Raw genomic sequence first — 19,598 nt, forward strand, 5'->3', positions numbered from 1 at the left:
CTTCCCACCCCTTCCTTCCAGTTCTTTATGCTGGGGTAAACTCTTAGTTGGTCTGATCCTGTGAAGACACCATGTCCTGACCCATACTAGAGAACCTGCTGCACACAGAGCAGTTGGGCCCACTGCACTCAGAGCACTTGAGCAGTTAAGGACCGTAGGCACTCAGAGCAGTTGAAGACAGGCTGCAGTAAGCACAGTTGAACAGCAGCTTGACAATTCCACTGAAGACCCAAAGGTCTGAAGGCCTCACAGGAGATCTACTGAAGCCAGGGCAACAGATAGGCAGCTTTTATGCCCCTGTGAAGAGCCCCCAGTTGGAAGGCACCACAAGTGGTCTGAGACAGCCAAGGTTTCAAGCCTACCAGGAGACCTGAAGCAATCCAGGGACAAAAAAAGGTAGATGCCAGACAACAAACCAACCAACCAACAAACATCAGGAATATCCAGATGGTGAAAGGCAAGTATAAGACCATAAGCAGCAGAAGCCAATATACTTAGGAATCATCAGACCCAGTTTTCCCACCATAACAAGCCCTGAAAACTTCAACACACCTGAAAATCGGGAATCTGCCCTAAGATCCTATCTCATGAAGATAATAGAGTCCTTTAAGGACTATATCAATTACTCACTGAAAGAAATACAGGAAAACACAGGTAAAAAGGTGAAGGAATTGAATAAAGTGATCCAAGACCTAAAAATGGAAGTAGAAACAATAAAGAAAACACAAATGGAGGCAAACCTGGAAATGGAAAAACTAGGAAAGAGGTTAGGAATTTTAGGTGTAAATATTACCAACAGAATAAAAGAGACAAAGGAGAGAATCTCAGATATAGAAGATACACACAACTTTGAAGAAAAGATTGACACAACTGTGAAAGAAAATTCAAAACAAAACCAACCAACCAAACAAAAATACCTCCTAACCCAAAGCATCCAGGAAATTCAAGACACAGTGAAAAGATAATCTAAGAATAATCAGAATAGAGAATGAAGATTCCCAGCTCAAAGGACCTGAAAATGTCTTCAACAAAATAATAGAAGAAAACTTCCCCAATCTACAGAAAGAGATATTAATAAATGTACAAGAAGCTTATACAAAACTAAATAAATGGGATAAGAAAAGAAAACCTTCTCCACACAGAATTATCAAAACACTAAATGAACAGGCAAGAACACTGGGTAGTCAAAGAGATGACCACACATCCTGAGCAACCAGTCTGATTTGATTGAGGGACAGCTGATAGCTGGATACATAGTATTATCAGATATCACTGGGCCTAGTCCATTGCTTCTGCCTGCCACTGTGACAAATACAGTAGGTATGCCATCCACTTCATATTCAGCTTTAATACTCAAAGTTTCATCTGATCCTTTTCAGGCAGATGTTACTCTAAGTTCATATGGAATACCAAAATTTCCACAAGCTTTCCTAATTTTTTCACAGTAACCAAGGCCAGAAGTTGAACCCATCAGCACTACCACCTGCACTGACTGTCTGGCATGAGAAGCAATACCACTTGTTTTGCAACCCACTCAAAATTTTTCTTTACCATCTAGAGTCCTTCCAGAGTTAATTCTTTAAGATCATGATAAGATTGTTTGTCTTTCTGCTGGCTCTTATGTCCCCATGCGACAGAGTCTCCAGGAGTCATTATCAATGACATTAGCAAGAACAAATCTCTTTGATGGCTACATCAATGTCAAATTCAATCTTCCTATCAACCAGCATACAGTTCTGGGACAGCCAGGATTTCTCCAGGATTCCAAATATAGCTTGTGTGGCATGACTCATGATGTCCACTTCAGTCAGCCCTATAATAAGTCCAGAAAAACACAATTTTGCAGTGATGACTTGCTCCTCAGACCATGGTGGATCATTATTGGCATCATTCTTGAAGAACATCTCCACTTTTGGTGGATAAAACTTATACCCTTACATTACACCAGAATTCCTTTTGACAAAAGATGCCATTGCTATCCTTTGGCCCCATTCAACTGAAATCATTTCACACTGGTATGCAATGAAAGCAGTCTCCCCAAACTTTTTCATGAAAGCAGTTTTTATACCAGCTTTCTGTAACATGTGAACTATGCAGCTGGAGATCTTATTGGAGACTGCCGTTTTGCCTTCCAGGTGCTTCTCTCTAGCTATATTTCCTGCTGTAATCTGGTCCTTGAACTGCAGGAGGACTCTTCCTGGATTATCAAACAATTCATAGACTTCTTTTGTTTTTGTTCATAGAGTTTCTTCCCGATGTTCAGTACTTCAGGTATAGTTATTATCCTAGATAAACTAGAGGAGCCCTCATTTAGTTTTATTTTATTTTTGTTTGTTTGCTTGTTTGGAGAACATTACTTTAATATTTTCAACTGTTAATATACAGCAAACAGAATAACTATTTTAAGATATATTTTGTTGTTATGTTTTCCTTTTCATTTCTGATTATATTAATTTGGATACTGCCTCTGTGCCCTCTGGTTAGTCTGGCTAAGTGTTTATCTAACTTGTTGATTTTCTCAAAGAACCAGCTTCTGGTTTGGCTGATTCTCTATATAGTTCTTTTTGTTTGTTTGTTTCTATGTGGTTGATTTCACCTCCAAGTTTGATTATTTCCTGCTGTCTACTCCTCTTGGGTGTATGTGGGGCTATGCACAGACAGGCTCCAGTTGAGCTGAGGTCTGAACCCTGAAAGGGTAATAATTCACCTACATGACATGGTGAGCATTCCCTCATGCTCCTGGAACTCTGGCTCCTGCCTAAGTTTCTCCCCCCTCCCTCCAACAAGAGAAGCCTGGCTAGAAATAACACAGGCAATATGCCAAGCTTCTGACCTTCAGATTAAACTCCTCCCCAGTTACCTAGCAACAGTAAAGACCATAAGAGGTGTTGCTTGGCCTCACCCCTATCTCTTATTCGTCTCTCTCTTACTTCTTACTCTCACCCTCTCACTCCTCTCTCTTTGTCTCCTCTCCTCTCTCCTCTCCTCTCACTCTCTCCCTCTTACTCTTTCTTTCTAGCCTTTCCTCTCTCTCTCTTTTCTACCTTCTCTCTTTCACCCTGCCTTTCTATAATAAAGCTCTAAAACCATAGAATGTCCCTGCTCATCAAGGCCCACTATGCTTGGAGGATGGTATAGGCTTTCTCCTAATGAGCCGTTTCTAATCTCCCAATAGAAGCCTTCCTGTGCTCCAGTCAAGATTCGCTGTGCTCACTCTTGCTGGTGTGGTAACCTCTCTTCCCTCACTCCTCTCTTCTATAACCTCAGGGCTTTAGGAAAGTACCACTGGGGCTCCCAGGTTGGGTTGTCCCTTGTCCACCCTCCGAAGAGTGAGTCAGAGGCTTGGATGCCCACCCCGGGCTGAGTGGAAAGCATATGGCAGCTCTCCCACATTTGTCTGTCCAGAGCATAGGTGGAACTCTGGCAGGATGTGGGTCTTTCCTTCCCTCTCTTCCCCTAGGTCCACTTTTTAGTTCCCATATGTGTATTTGCTTCTTTTTGTTCTATAGCTTTTAGGTGTGTGGTCAAGCTGCTTAAGTAAGCTCTCTTCACTTTCTCTTTGGAGACACTTAGAGCTATGAGTTTTCCTCTTAGCATTGCTTTCATTGTGTCCCATAAGTTTTGTTATGGTGTGTCATCATTTTCATTAAAGTCTAAACGGCTTTTAATTTCTTTCTTTTTTTCTTCCTTGACCAAGTTATCATTGAGTAGAGCATTGTTCAGCTTCCATATGTATGTGTACTCTGCATTGTTTTTGCTGGTATTTAAGACCAGCCTTACTCCATGGTGATCTGACAGGATGCATGGGATTATTTCAATCTTCTTGTATCTGTTGAGGCCTGTTTTGTAACCAATTATACCGTCAATTTTGGAGAAAGTACCATGAAGTGTTGAGAAGGTTTTTGTTGTTGTTGTTGTTTTGTTTGTTTTGTTGTTGTTTTGGGTTTTTTGTTTTGTTTTTTTTTTGTTTTGTTTTTTGCTTTAGGGTGAAATGTTCTATAAATACCTGTTAGATCCATTTGGTCATAACTTCTGTTAGCTTCATTGTGTCTCTTTGGTTTTTTTTTTTCTTATAATCTGTACAATTGCTGAGAGTGGGGTGTTGAAATATCCCACTATTATTGTGTGGGGTGTGATGTGTGCTTTGAGCTTTAGTTTCTTTTATCAATGCTGGTGCCCTTCCATTGGGCACAAACTCTGCAGCCAGTCCCATAACACCCAGAGGAAGCTCCACTCCCAGGAGCTCTAACATGCCCAGAACCATGGGATCACAGGATTCCAGGATCCCAGGAGCTTGGGCAAATCAGGATCTCAGGGTTACAGAGGCGGTGTGATTCCTAGGAGCACTGACACACCCAGAATCCCAGGATCACAGGATAACAGAGACAGCTGAACTCTGAGGAGTTCTGACACAATCAGGATCACAGGAAGAACAGGCTTCATCCAGTCAGATATAGTGAGGCAATATCCCAAGCTTCTGACCTTCAGACTAAACTCCTCCCCAGTTACCTAGCAACAGTAAAGATCATAAGAGAAACATCCAGGAAATTCAGGGCACAATGAGAAGATGAAATCTAAGAATAATACTAATAGAAACTAGTGAAGATTCCAAACTTAAAGGGCCAGTAAATATCTTCAACAAACTTATAGAAGAATACTTCCCTAACCTAAAGTAAGAGATATCCATAAACATAAAGGAAGCCTACAGAACTCAAAATAGATTGGAACAGAAAAGTAATTCTTCCCATCACATAACAGTCAAAACACCAAATGCACAATTCAAAGAAAGAATAATAAAAGCAGTAAGTGAAAGGGTCAAGTAACATATAAAGGCAGACCAATGATAATTATATCAGACTTCTCACCAGAGACTTTGGAAGATAAAAAGTCCTTGGCAGATATCATACAGACCCTATGCAAACACAAATACCAGCCCCATGCTACTACACCCAGCAAAGCTCTCAATTACCATACATGGACAAACCAAGATATTCCATGACAAGACCAAATTTACACAATATCTTTCCATAATCCAGCCCTACAAAGGATAATAGATGGAAAATATCAACACAAGGAGGGAAACTACACCCTAGAAAAAGGGAGAAAGTAATCTTTCAACAAACTCAAAGGACGATAGCCACACAAGCATAATTCCACCTCTAACAACAAAAGTAAGAGGAAGTAACCATCACTTTTCCTTAATATCTCTTAACATTAATGGACTCAATTCCCCCAAAAAGACATAGACTAACAGACTAGATACGTAAATAGGACCCAGCATTTTGGTGCATACAGGAAACTCATCTTGGTGACAAAAACAGGCACTACCTCAGAGTAAAAGGTTGGAAAACAATTTTCCAAGCAAATAGTCCCAAGAAACAAGCTGAAGTAACCATTCTAATATCAAATAAAATCAATGCTTAATCAAAAGTTATCAAAAAAGACAAGGAAGGACACTTCATACTGATAAAAAGAAAAATCTACACAGATGAACTCTCAATTCTGACTTAGTTTCCAATTATCAACTGACATTCTCCATGTCTTCTGCACTGGTCACATTTGAGAGATAAAGGGAGATGTAGTGAGAACCACCACCCCTTCAATTCCTCCATGAATAAGATACTGGTTTTGATTCACTAATTTCTTTGGCCCACACTCCAGAGGTCAGGAAATCAATGTAAGGATTCTGCCAACATCTTAGTATATTTATCCCAGTTATACATTCTATAACTGCAAAAATAACCACAAGATGTGTTTGAGGACCTATTGGACCTACTGTGAGTCAGTCATCAGCCAAAATTCCATTAATCACCAAACCTCTGTAAACTACTGCTTTAACTGGAGAGCAACAGTGTTTCTTGTGATCTCCTGGTCACATCAGACTAATATCCAATGGACCACAGAACATTTGATTATTTCCTTTCCCCCAGTGTATAGTTACCCTTGTAAAAGGCCAAAGAACCCTCTTGTGAAGAACAGGAAAAAGACTAACAGCAAAACTTTCAGGTGTTTCATCAAGATCCTTCCTAGGGGAACCTGGACATACATTTATTCAAGGGGTTATGGGTCTGCAAACTGGCTCAAGTCTGCAAATTAATTCACTGGCCAAGATTATTTTTTTGCCATGAACCAATGAAGTTTTTTTTCATTTGTCTGAGAATCTCTGCTTATACATATCAAACAGATATGCAGTAGGCTTCCTATCCATCTCATGCCTGGAAATACCATGATTAATTAGCCAGTACCAAAGGTACATATGAGTTATGCCATTATAAATTTCACCTTTCCTATGCTGGCCATTAGAGGCTAGGTCATTATGAATGTTGTTTTGTCTATACTTCCCATTATAGTAGGTACAATCACCTTATCTTTGGCTATTCAGTACTGCCACTTGGACCTTGTTACCTCAAGGCCTAATTAAACTCTTTGCATTCAATTCATCCAAGTGAGCAGCAGCATCAAACCCTAAGGTATGGCACAAGGAAAAGTGCAAGAATGAAATTCTTCAAATGTCTTTGTGCCTCTCTCACCATCTTATAAGATTGATGAAGGCCATATCTTCTGGGCCTTACCATTGTGGAGGCCTTACCATTGTGGAGGATTAGGTTTTACATAACATATCCACTCTAGAATTGCAATTTCCCTGAGCCTTAAATTTGCCTCATCAACATTAAGCCAAGGTATATCAGGTATTTCCAACTCCTTTTCAGTAGGTATGCCCTCCAATTCTGGATTGCAGTTCATTCCATATATAGTCAAGTTTACAACCAAGAATAGATATTACCATGTACATCCTTGAATTCTTTTAATAATTAAAATAAAGATACCAAGAATATAACTCAATAGGCACAGCATTAAAACTCTGGGATAACAATACACATGCAGCAGAAAAACACGAAATTGTGAGTTGAAGTTGTCCTTCTAATGGTGTCTTTATGAGGAATCTTCAATGGCTTCTTATCAGCATCTATTTCCATGCTATGCTCCTACAAGGAAAGTGATGGTAGATATTTAGGCCCCAATGTGGTAGATGATGAAAGGAAAAACTATGGAGAATCAATTCTGACTGGATACTTCATTCATCATTTACAGATTATCTTAGTTCTATAGTGTTACTGATACAGCTCTTCTCTTAGCACTCCTGTCCTGAGAGAATAAGATGCCCATATTAAAAAAGTGACATGTAGCATTTCAGTCTAGCTCCTGAATCATGCAATCTTCTGAATCTATTCTCCAAGATGACAGACAGATCAAAGTAGAAATGACCATTTTTACAGGACTTATGAAATGTCTAAATTTTGGCACCTAATCTAGATAAATCCTTCCCATGCACTCCTTGTCTTTTTCTGTAATCACCTCAAATAGGACTTTTGAAGCTAATAACCAATATCCTACCCCTGGGGCCTAGGGTCATCCCATCATCTAGGATACATTGGGCATCTCTATTGATCCTGGACTGACAATTATACAACATGAACAAACTTTCTGGAAGGTTAGGATGACTCAAAGTACCCTTTGAGATTCTTGAGGTGGCTCTGTTTAAACAATGTATAATGAACAGTATGGCCCTTCTATTGGTCTTGATCCTTCTAGGAAATCCATAGACTAACATCCATTTGGTGTTTTGAATAAAAAATTGTGCCCTATATACTAAATAGGATATTGAATCTTGATCCCCAGTTGTTGTTGCTCTTTGTTCAGGCAAAAGTTTTTTGAATAGTTAGCTGATATAGCACTGCAAGAGAAACTACTTCACAAATACTGAACTTTGAGATTAAATGCTTTTTACATTTCCTTTCTATCTAATCTGGTTCATGCTTTCTGCTTAAGAATGTGAGAACTCATTTGTCTACATTGGCTGACACTACTGTATTGGCTGCATGATGGACTCATGAGATACTGAAATAGTAAGGAGCCAAATCAACCCTTTCATCTATAAACTATTTTAGTCATGGAATTTAGTCACAGTAACAGAAATTTAACTAATATATCTTTATCTCTCCTAACTTACATTTAGGCATTTTGCGTCTTGTGTATGTAAATGACAATGACAGCAATTGCCAGCAGTAGTTTGGATCCAAGGAGCACAGCTGCAAGGATTTTAGCATTGCCTGATGTCTTCAGTTCTGAAAATCAAGGAGTAGGAGAACTCATTAGAAAAATCACATCAGTGCTCTATTCTTGACCCACTGGTTGACTTCTAAGCCCAACAAAGCTCTGAGTAGTTTGTGTGTTCTATTAAATGCACTAGTTAAACTTAGAAACCAGTGAGTCAGTTACAAAATGCAGGTACCATGCTATACTCCACATATACAAGAAAGCTAAACAAGAAAGAAGGCACTATCAAGGAAGCTTGAATCTCACTCAGAGGGGGGAATAAAATAGTCATAAGACACAGATGGAAGGAGAGATTTGGGAAGGAGGGGTTTAGGGAAGAGGTATTAGAGCTTCAGGATCAGGTGTGGGGAAAGACAGATGAGATGACAAAATGGCCATGGTAATTATTGGAAATCTGCAACTGATAGTAGTGATCACATGGAAAGATCTCTATGATGAGACAGAGACATGGAATAAAGGAGGCATCCAAGAATCAATGGGGTTAGCCTTACTTGTAACTCACAACATTGTGGATGTGGGACCTGAAGAGGTCACCATCTGTAGCCAGACAGTAACCCCAGTGGAGCAATAGAGCCACCAACCCACACACAAAACTTCCAATCCAATTTTTTTCCTGTTTCCAACAAATGCAGGAATGGAGGAATGGAACAGAGATTGAGGGAATGGCCATCCAATAAGTGGTCCAGGTTGAGACCCATCCCATGAACAAGTACCAATTCCTAACCCTACAACTGATACTGTTATGTTTGCAGACAGAATCATGTTCTCTGAGAGGCTTCACTTAGCAGCTGACTGAGACAGATTCAGACATTCACACCTGAACAATGGAAGGAGTTTGGGGATTCTTACAGATGAATATTAGGAAAGATTGCAGGACATGAAGGGGTTAAGAACTCCACAGGAGAACAACAGAGTCAACTAATCTGGACCATTGGGGCTCTCAAGGTCAGAACCACCAACCAAAAGGCATACAGTGATGGACTTAGGCCTCCCTGAACTGTAGCAGATGTACAGTTTGGCCTTCATGTGGGTCCCTTATGACAGCAATAGGGACTATTCAAAAAACTTTTGCCTGAACATGGAATATGTTCTTCTAGCTGGGCTGACTTGTCTGGCTACAATGGGAGAGGAACTGTATAACATCATATAGACTCAATGTGCCTTGTTGGTTAAGGATTACCAGAGGGACCCCAAATTGCTTAGAGAAGAAGGGGAGGAGGGATAGGGGAATGATTGTGAAAGGGGTTTATCAAGTGAAATGTAAAGTGAATAAGAAAAAAAGAAAGAAAGAAAGAAAGAAAGAAAGAAAGAAAGAAAGAAAGAAAGAAAGAAAGAAAGAAAGAAAGAAAGAAAAAGAAAAAGAAAAAATAGGTGTCTATTTCTCTATTAGCCTCATGTCAGGTCTGCAACTTATAGCACCATATTTTATCAACACAATTTTACACAAAGTAGATGAAACTTTCCAACTGAACCTTTTACAGTGGTGATTGGATCTTTAGAAATTGAATGAATTCTGGCATGTTGCAGATTCATTGCAAATTATTTTGAATCATATTTATCCCTCTTAATAGCCATATATTACCTTCCTTTGTCCATGACTAAACCGCTTTGTAACAATTTAGGTGAACCATCTGGAGTGTACAAGTGAGTACTAGTTTCCCTGTGGAATGCAATAACTTAGCAGATTACTAGTTTCAACCAACCCATATACTTAGGGTTTCATCAATTAGCATCTAAAGTCTCAAACAGGTTTCTCTGATACATGGTAATCCACCTCTTTCATGTTTTCACCAATTAATTTTAAAAGTCTTGATTTATGGCTTTCGTCTATTACTACAACACTGTTATAAACTGCTTCCACAGTTGGCTTTCAGGTGACCCAAATCTGTGTTCTTGGGACATGCTTCCTAGTCCATTTCAGAATAAAACACTTCTTGTCCTCTTTGAGGAGAGAGTTATGGTTCTCTGTCAACAGTTAAATGCTTGATTTTCTAAATTCTGTGGGTCAGGGCTGGGAAAACTGATCCTTAAGGAGGGTTACAAGGTTAGTGGGATCAAGAGATGCTCATAACTGGTGGTATTTTGGATGACCCCTGAGAGAGTGTCCTTTGACCAAGATTGTTTCAGTCTCTCAAGAACTGAGGAAGAGCTGTGAACATGACATACAAATAAAAGATGGTGGTCAATGGAAAGTAAGAGAGTTGACAGACTGCCTTGTTTATAAGCACCTGGAAAATTCCAAATTTGGGGGAACAAAAGAATCCTAGTGAAGTGGAAAACATGTAACAAAAGGATGGAAATTGTATAGATAAGAGTCTATACTACTGAGCAATAGTGATTAAAAACTGCATAGTATTGGTACAGAAACAGACATGTTGATCAATGGAATAAAATTGAAGACCCAGAAATGAAACCACATACTTAATGAACACTTGATCTTTGAGAAAGAAGCCAAAAATATACAACAGAAAAAAGAAAGCATCCTCAATAAATGGCACTGGTCTAACTGGCAATCTGTATGTAGAAAAATGAAAATAGATCCATATTTGTCACCTTGACAAATAGCTCAAGTCCAAGTGGAACAAGGACCTAAGCATAAAGCCAGATACACTGAATCTAATCTAGTGAGAAAGAGCCTTGAACTCATTGGCACAGAGGGAAATTCCCTAAACAGAACTCCAATGGCTCATGCTCTAAGATCAAGAACTGATAAATGGGACCTCGTGAAACTGAAAATCTTCGGTAAAGCAAGGGGAATAGTCAATAGGACAAATCAACAACCTACAGAGTAGGAAAAATCTTCACTAACCCCACATCCTATAGAGAGCAAATATCCAAAATATATAAAGAACTCAAGAAGCTAACAAAAAAAAAAAAAGAAAGAAAATTAAAACATGGGGTATAGAATTAAACTGAGAATTCACAACAGGAATCTCAAATGGCTGAGAAGCACCTAAAGAAATATTCAAAGTCCTTAGTGATCAGAGAAATGCAAATTAAAATGACCCTGAGATTCCATCTTAGACCAATTAGAATGGCTAAGATCAAAATCACAGGTGACAACACAAGTTGGAGAGGATATGGAGGAAAGGAACACTCCTCCATTGCTGGTGGGATTGCAAACTTGTACGACTCTGGAAATCAGTTTGATGGTTCCTCAGAAAACTGGAAATAGATCTACCTATATAGACCCAGCTATACCACTCTTGGAAATGTACCCAAAAGATGCCCCATCAGGCCACAGGGGTACATGTTCCACTTTGTTCATAGTCCCCTTGTTTGTGATAGCCAGAAGCTGGAAACAACCCAGATGTTTCACGACAGAAGAATGGATACTGAAAATGTGGTTCATTTACACAATGGAATCTGACTCAACTATTAAGGACAAGGACACCCTGAGTTGCTGGGAGCCATGGCCTCAGCCATGGTCTTGTAGAAATTTTCTAGCTTACAAAACAATCCTGAGAGAACATTCATCGTCATAACAGTAAGAACGTTTGTGGGTAAAGAGGACATTGTGACCATTGGTTCCAGGAGCTAAAGATTGCCACCTGACCTTTGGAGAGCTCCCGTACTCCCCCCCCCCCCCTTGAAGCCTCCTCTTCCTTAATGTTTTCCAGAGCTTGTTCGGTCTACTTGACTTGCTCTCATTTTTTGTGTTTCTTGTCCCTCCCCCTCTCCCTCTCTCTCCCGCTGGGTCCTCACTGATTATCCCTGCAGGTCAGGGCACTGAGTTTTTTCAGGCAAATGGATGGAACTAGAAAATATCATCCTGAGGGAGGTAACTCAGAACCAAAAGAAAAAAAAATGCATGGTATGTACTCACTAATAACTGGATATTAGCTTTTTTAAAAAGTACAGAATATCCAGGATACAGTCCACAGAACTTAAAAAGGTTAACAAGCTGAAAAGCCCAAGTTAGGATGCCTCAATCCCATTTGGAAGATGGAAGAAAGCGATCATGGCAGCAAGGAGGGAAGAAGGATGGAGGAACCTGAGTAGGAGAGGGGACAGGGAGGGGAAAGGAGGAACATAATCAGGTATTGAGTTGGAAGAACAGGACTGAAGTCCTGAGGGCCAGCAGAAAGAATTGAAACAGGCAAACTTGGGAGGTAGGAGGTGGGACAATCCTCCAGAATGTACCTGAGACCTGGAAGGTTTGAGACTCTCATAACTCAAAGTGAGGGACTTTAGATGAAATGCCCTCCAGTAGGGAGAGGGAACTTGTAGACTCTACCTCCATTAGAAAGACAGGACATCAAGTGAGGAATGGGTTTGACAACCCACAGTCAAAAACTCTGACCCATAATTGTTCCAGTCTGAAAGAACTGCAGGGACAAAAATGGAGAAGAGCCTGAGGAAAAGGAGGTACAGTGACAAGCTCAAATTGGGATCCAGCTCAAGGGAAAGCCCCAAGGTCTGATACTATTACTGAGGCAATGTATGTTCACAAAAAGGGGCCTATCATGATGACCCTCTGAAAGACCTAACAAGGAACTGAATGAGCCAGATGCAGATATTTACATTCAACCAATGGACAGAAGCTGCTCACTGCTGTGGTTGAATTAGGGAAAAGTTGGAAGAAGCTTAGGAGGCGAGTGACCCTGTAGGAGGACCTAGGATAGTTTCAACTATCCTAGACCTGTGATATCTCTCTGTGCTATCCAGTGTTCTGTGTCTCCACAAGATAGCAAAAATACCCAGGAGAAAACAAGAAAGGACAAGGCCAGGTGCATTTCTAGGCCTCAAGCCAAGGAAGACAATTATCAATGTACTTCAAATTTTATTTCATTTATTTCTGCAGGCCTCCTCATGAAACCTTGAGAGTCTAAGGGAAATGTTCCTAGATTTACCGTTATTGTAAGCCAGAAATGTACATATATAACAAAATTACCACAAAGCTAGTTTCATTCCTCATTACCCTAGTTGTTTCCCATTTCTTTCCTTCCTTCTTTCTTTTTTCTCTCTTTCCTTCCTTCCTTCCTTCCTTCCTTCCTTCCTTCCTTCCTTCCTTCCTTCCTTCCTTCCTTCCTTCCTTCCTTATTTTCTTTCTTTCTCTTTCATTCTTTCTTCTTCCTTCCTTCCTTCCTTCCTTCCTTCCTTCCTTCCTTCCTTCCTTCCTTCCTTCCTTTCTTTGTACCTATATGCCTTATGTCTAGTCTGTGCCAAGAATTTAATTTAAAATTGAGTGTGTAGTCATCTGTATCTCCACTTGTAGGTTTCAGTTGTACTTATTCTCAAGTAAAAAACAGAGTATCCTATATCAATGAAGCTAGATTTGGTTCATTTTCAAATTGTTAATATCAAGGGACACAGATGCAAGCCTATTGATCAGGTAGAAATTATCTCTAGCCTTAAATCCACACATAGTTCTGGACTGTTGTGAAGAAGGCAGTGTGTCCTGTAGATGTCTTATGCTGAGGTTACTATATGCAACAGGCTCCATTTGATAATTATCATACACAATTCTATTTGTACATATATGAATCCTGACTCCTTCTTAAATGACCAGCCAGTCAGGAAGGTAAACAAGTGATTTTTGAAGTCAGGCTATCAAAATACCAGTCACAATTTATTGGGAATTTCTGGCTGATCTGATACTGCCAAGATTGTAGCAACCAAACCTTTGGTAAAATTAAGATCATAGTACATGTGAGTGGAGAAGTTACACAGGTTAAAGTCAAAATTCTTTTTGACATCCAACAAGTGATTGATTAAATTCTGAACTTTAATTAATATGCATCAGATTAAAAACTCAGGTGACATCACATGTTTGCAAGAATGTGGAGAAAGAAAAACATTCTTCCATTGCTGGTGGGACTGCAAACTGGTACAACCACTCTGAAAATTAATCTGGAGGTTTTTCAGAACATTGGAAATAGATCTACCTGAAGACCCAGCTATACCACTGTTGGACATATATCTAAAAGATGCCCACATCATGCCACAGGAGCATGTGTTCCACTGTGTTCATAGTAGCCTTATTTGTGACAGCCAGAAGCTGGAAACAACCCAGATGTTCCACAACAGAAGAATGGATACAGAAAGTGTAGTTCATTTACACAATGGAATATTACTCAGCTATTAAGAATGAGGGCATTCTGAGTTTTGCAGGCAAATGGATGGAACTAGAAAATATCCTAAGTGAGGAAATTCAGACCCAAAAGGACATGTATGGTATGTACTCACTAATAAGTAAATACTAGCCAAAAAATACAGAATACCCAGGATACAATCCACTGTACTCAAGAAGGTTAACAAGCCGATGGGCTAAAGTGAGGATGCCTCAATCCTACTTGGGAGGAAGAAGAAAACAATAATGTGGGGCAGAGGGAGGGAGGAACCTGGTTGGGAGAGGGGACATGGAGGTGAAAGTAAGAGCATGATCAGGTATGAGGGGTGGGAAACAGGAGTGAAGCCCAAGGGCCAGCAGAATGAATGGAAACAGGCAACCTTGAGAGGTAGGAGGTAGAGAGCTCCTCTAGAATGTGCCAAAGACCTAGGAGGTAAGAGATGCTCAGGACTCAAAGGGAGAGAACTTAGATGAAATGCACAACAGTGGAGAGAGGTAACTTGTAAAGGCTATCTCCAGCAGAAAGAGAGGACATCAAGTGGAGTGATGGGGTTGCCATTCCACAGTCAAAAATTCTGACCGTGAATTGTTCCTGTCTAACAGGTGCCATACCCACTCCAGTGAAGTCTGTGTGGCAAGCTCAAAAGCTTGGATGCAGTTCTAAGGCAAAAAGTTTCACAGAATCTTAGTCTCCTGGAGCCTTGGCATCCAATAGCAGAAATGCTCCAAACTTGTCCTTGAGATAGTCAGTGAGTGGATCTGTGTGCTTTCTTTCAGTATTGTTCTATTATAGGTGCCACCAAGAAATGATTTGTCAAATACCTAAGCTAGATTGAACTTTGCTTCCTGGCCTTCACCACTGTCCTAGGCAGTCCTGGAGCCAACACTGTGCTTGAAATTTCATAAGAATGTTACTCATTCACATGAAATGCCCCAGTGTTGACAGTAATCAGGCACCTCACAGTTTGCCAGATAGGAGTTAGTAATCTCAGGGCTTGTTCAAAATAGTAAACTTAGGATCCTCATTACAGTTAGGTATGGCAGACTACATTACATATTAGAAGAAAGTTGGTGAGTTACTCTAACAAATGGAGATTCCCTACAGACACTTAAAAGAGCAGCCAAGCTACTCTCATATGCAAGAATTTACAATGGCCTAAGAAGAAGGAGGGTTGTGGTTTAAGGAAGAACTATAGTATTCCATTATTCATGAAAAGGTCAGCAAGAGCAGAACCCCCCTGGTACAAACTTTCACAAGGCTCAGAGGAATAGCATAAATGGTGACTAGAGTGTGAAACCTTCACCTGACTCCTGTCAATAGCTGACTTTAGATAGGGCTGATCTTATCTCAATTGTAAACACTGCCTGGTTCCTGTTATGCTTTATGTTTGAATTTTTTTGTTTTGTGTCAGATATCTTCAATGTACCTTGACTGATGTGTCACCTAACTTCTTTGGTTTCTTCTGTAATATAAGTCTGATGCTCACTTTGAGAAATTACATTCAGATACAGTCCTCTCTCTGTGTCAGTGTCTGTTTATAACATCCTGCTGATTCTTTGCTCACCTGAACACTGAAGCTCTGGTTCCCTACGGGTTGAGGGACACATTGAGTTCAGTCCATGGCAAACAGAGACAAAAATCAACAACAGACTTAGTGAAAGGAGATCCAGCAAAAGACCCAAATTGGAACCCAGCTCAAGGGAGGCTCCAAGGCCTGACAATATTACTGATGCTATTCTGAGCTTACAGAAAGGGACCTAGTGTGGTTGCCCTCAGAGAGGCTCAACAAACAGCTGAAAGGGTCATATGCAGATACTTACACCCAAATAATAGACAGAAGCTGGGGAACCCTGGTTGAATTAGGAAAAGGCCTGAAGAAGCTGAGGAGGAGGGCAACCCTATAGGAAAGCCATCAGTCTCAACTAATCTGGATCCCAGAGGTTTCTCAGAGACTGAACCACAAACTATGCCACACCAACTCCAATGGAGTCTGTGTATCAGTGAAAGAAAAACTCCTTGAATGGCTACCAGACCCGAGGTTTGTGCTATGTGGAGCTAGGCCACTTGGAGGTCCCTGTTAGTACTAGCCAGGAAACTGTGCTGGGTGCTTCGACCACAGTGTCCACAACCATGGCGCCAGTGTCTGTAGCAAAAATAGATGAGAGCCTGACTCAATTTGCCCGCAATGTCATCCCACCAGAGATTTTGTCTGAAACAGCATAATTGATTTTGGAGATCTTGCAAACAGAAAATATGATTTTGGGTGCCATCATTAATTTAATACAACAATTAGATTTAGACATTAAAGAATTGTCAGAAGTAAAAGAGAAACTATACAGGATGAAGAAATCCAGAATTTATAGGAGTTAGGACTAACAGTGAGGAGGGTGAATTAGTCATTTCTAGTGAAGGTGAGTAGAGGATGCGGGGAAGTACCTAGATATTGTGGCCTTTACAAGTTTAATCCAACAGATACTCCACTTTCCTAAAATTTATGAAAAGAACTTAGATGGATTGTGAAAAATAGGAAGAAAAATGAGATATTCAGAATTAAGTTTATGGGAAAGAATAAGAAGTAGTAGGGATCCTTGGTGTGCCTTAACAGATGAGCAACAGTGGACCTTGAGATGGCAGGTGTATGTTTTCCTATCATTTGGAGATACTTCTAGATGGTCAGGAGTAGACATATTTGGGAATAAAAGAAATAAGCAAGAAATATTACAAAGTTTAGATTGGGATTGCATGTGCTGTTGAATAAGATGATTAGAGTAGTAAATAAAAGGTTATGAGAGCCTTGTGTCAATATGAAAGTTCAGTCTGGCAGCAAAACTACAGGTGGGCACCAAGGGGTGATTTAATTTCCTAGTAAGCTATATTTGTGTTAGGTTTAAAGAGGAACTAAGATGTGTTATTTGCCAAGAGAAAATTGTTCCTTCTTGATTGTGAATATAATCTGAACCCTAAAGTAAAAATTTTTAAGCAGCTTCACCACTGAGTGCTTATCTGTCTGTCACACTGATCCTATTCCCTACGTGGTTCCAGTCACCTTGGGTTCCTGACCACTTACGTGGAATTCCCACTGTGCAGTCCAAGGCAAAACTAGGCAAAATACATTAGCTGATATGAAGCCCCTGACACATATACAGCAGAGGAGAACCTTGTTTGGCTTCAGTGAAAGAAGAGGCACTTAACCCTTGAGAAACTTGAGGCCTGAAGGAATGGGAAATCTGGTGTGATGGTGGGATGAGGAGGGGACAACTTGTTGGAGACTTGCTAGGAATAATGGTATGAGGAACTGTGTGATGGTGGACCAGGAAGTGTATAACAACTATACTATAAAAACAGATTAAATACTATTACTCTTACTACTACTACTACTACTAATAATAATAATGGAAGAAAGTCACTCAGAAACAATATTATTGTGTGTTTCTTCCTTGCTATTGGCACTACCATGAAAATACCGCCTATTGAGCAAAATCTTCTATAACTTGACATCCTCCTTTTTTTTTAGTGATCTGCTCACTAAGTTCCCCAGTGGCTTTCACAGTATAGTCACTTCCCCCAGAGAGGTTAATGATATAGAGCACATGACCATGACATTGGAGAAACACAGTGCTGTTGTTGACCTTCTGTATCATTAACTTACATTTCTGAGTAAAGGGGAGAAATTTCTGGCCTTGGAAATTGTTCTAATGCAGATGCATAGATTGTAGGAAAGACTCACCCTGAGATTAAAGTTGAAGAGGGCTTTAAATTATTTGAACCTTAGGAAATTTGAATTTGCTCACTGAAAGATGTCTCTAGCACATTACTTGGGTTTTAAGGGATTGTGTTCTGCAGCATGGCCCTTGCTGTTCTGAAGCATGAGCGGGTTATATCAAGTCTCAATTCGCTGTGCTCATGCTCTATCAAGGGAATAATCCCAAATATCTCCTCTTGCTTCAAATCATGTACGCGCCATTCCAGATACCAACACCCATATCAGTACAACTAAAGGAACATGGATCTGGATTCTTTTTCACTTTCCCAGGAAATTATAAAAGTAGCCAGATGAAGAACCTAATTTCATGTCAATAAACCAAAAGACTATGAGGGAAAATGGAATGTCCAAGATCACATGACCCAATAGTAGCACACTTACAGTGTTGAAATATTTCCTAGCAGTCAGCACTTTCTCTAAGTATGTTGAATAACATAACTCCTTCATTAGAACATGTTCATATTCTCTGCTAGTAGGAAGAGACTATCCTGTGTTGAAGATCTTGTCCTGGGTACATGTCAAAAAGTAACAGTACTAGGGAGTCTCCGAACACCCGCAAGGACCCACACATGATCCCCCACGGGATCCTAAGACCTCTGGTGAGTGGAACACAGTGCCTGCTCCAATCCAATCACACTGGACTGGAGACTGCATTAACTAGGGAAGCAGATATCTCTAACTGATCAGGGGCACAAGTCCCTTCCAGTCCACTCCACCACCAGGGTGCCTTGCATGCGGAGTTTCCGGACACCCCCAAGGTCCTCACAGAACCCTCCACGGGATCTTAAGACCTCTGGTGAGTGGAACACAACTTCTGCCAGGAGGCAGGTTCGAACACCAGAAATCTGGGCACCTTCCCTGAAAGAAGAGAGCTTGCCTGCAGAGAATACTCTGACCACTGAAACTAAGGAGAGAGCTAGTCTTCCAGGTCTGCTTATAGAGGCTAACAGAGTCACCTGAGGAACAAGCTCTAACCAGAGACAACTATAACAACTAGCTTCAGAGATTACCAGATGGGGAAAGGCAAACATAAGAATCCTACTAACAGAAATCAAGACCACTCACCATCAACAGAATGCAGAACTCCCACCCCACCTAGTCCTGGGCACCCCAACACACCCAAAAAGCAAGACCCGGATTTAAAAGCATATCTCATGATGATGGTAGAGGACATCAAGAAGGAGTTTAATAACTCACTTAAAGAAATACAGGAGAACACAGCTAAACAGGTAGAAGACATTAAAGAGGAAACACAAAAATTCCTTAAAGAATTGCTGGAAAACACGACCAAACAGGTGATGGAATTGAATAAAACCATCCAAGACATAAAAAGGGAAGTAGACACAATAAAGAAAACTCAAAGTGAGGCAAAGCTGGAGAAAGAAAATCTAGGAAAGAAATCTGCAACCATGTGAGCATCAGCAACAGAATACAAGAGATGGAAGAGACAATCTCAGGTGCAGAAGATTCCATAGAGAACATTGGCACAAAAATCAAAGAAAATACAAAAAGCAAAAAGATCCTAACTCAAAACATCCAGGAAATCCAGGACACAATGAAAATACCAAACCTATGGATAATAGGAGTAGATGAGAATGAAGATTTTCAACTTAAAGGGACAGCAAATATCTTCAACAAAATTA

At 40.2% G+C, this 19,598-nt stretch overlaps 1 protein-coding gene and 1 pseudogene across 1 annotated transcript in view; both read right to left on the reverse strand.

Annotated features, from left to right (window-relative positions):
• Positions 1 to 257: 257 nt before the first annotated feature.
• On the reverse strand, positions 258 to 6,556 carry LOC110288821 (annotated as a pseudogene).
• Positions 6,557 to 8,013: 1,457 nt separating this feature from the next.
• The window catches only part of LOC110288822 (tyrosine-protein phosphatase non-receptor type substrate 1-like), a 16,640-nt gene continuing 5,055 nt past the window's right edge, over positions 8,014 to 19,598 (reverse strand). The window contains exon 3 of the mRNA XM_021155066.1: positions 8,014 to 8,126. Coding sequence (XP_021010725.1) covers positions 8,014 to 8,126 — 113 coding nt within the window. The remainder of the gene's footprint in view (positions 8,127 to 19,598) is intronic.

This window comes from Mus caroli, unplaced genomic scaffold (assembly GCF_900094665.2).
Source record: "Mus caroli unplaced genomic scaffold, CAROLI_EIJ_v1.1 scaffold_6658_1, whole genome shotgun sequence".
Classification (NCBI taxonomy): Eukaryota; Metazoa; Chordata; class Mammalia; order Rodentia; family Muridae; genus Mus; species Mus caroli.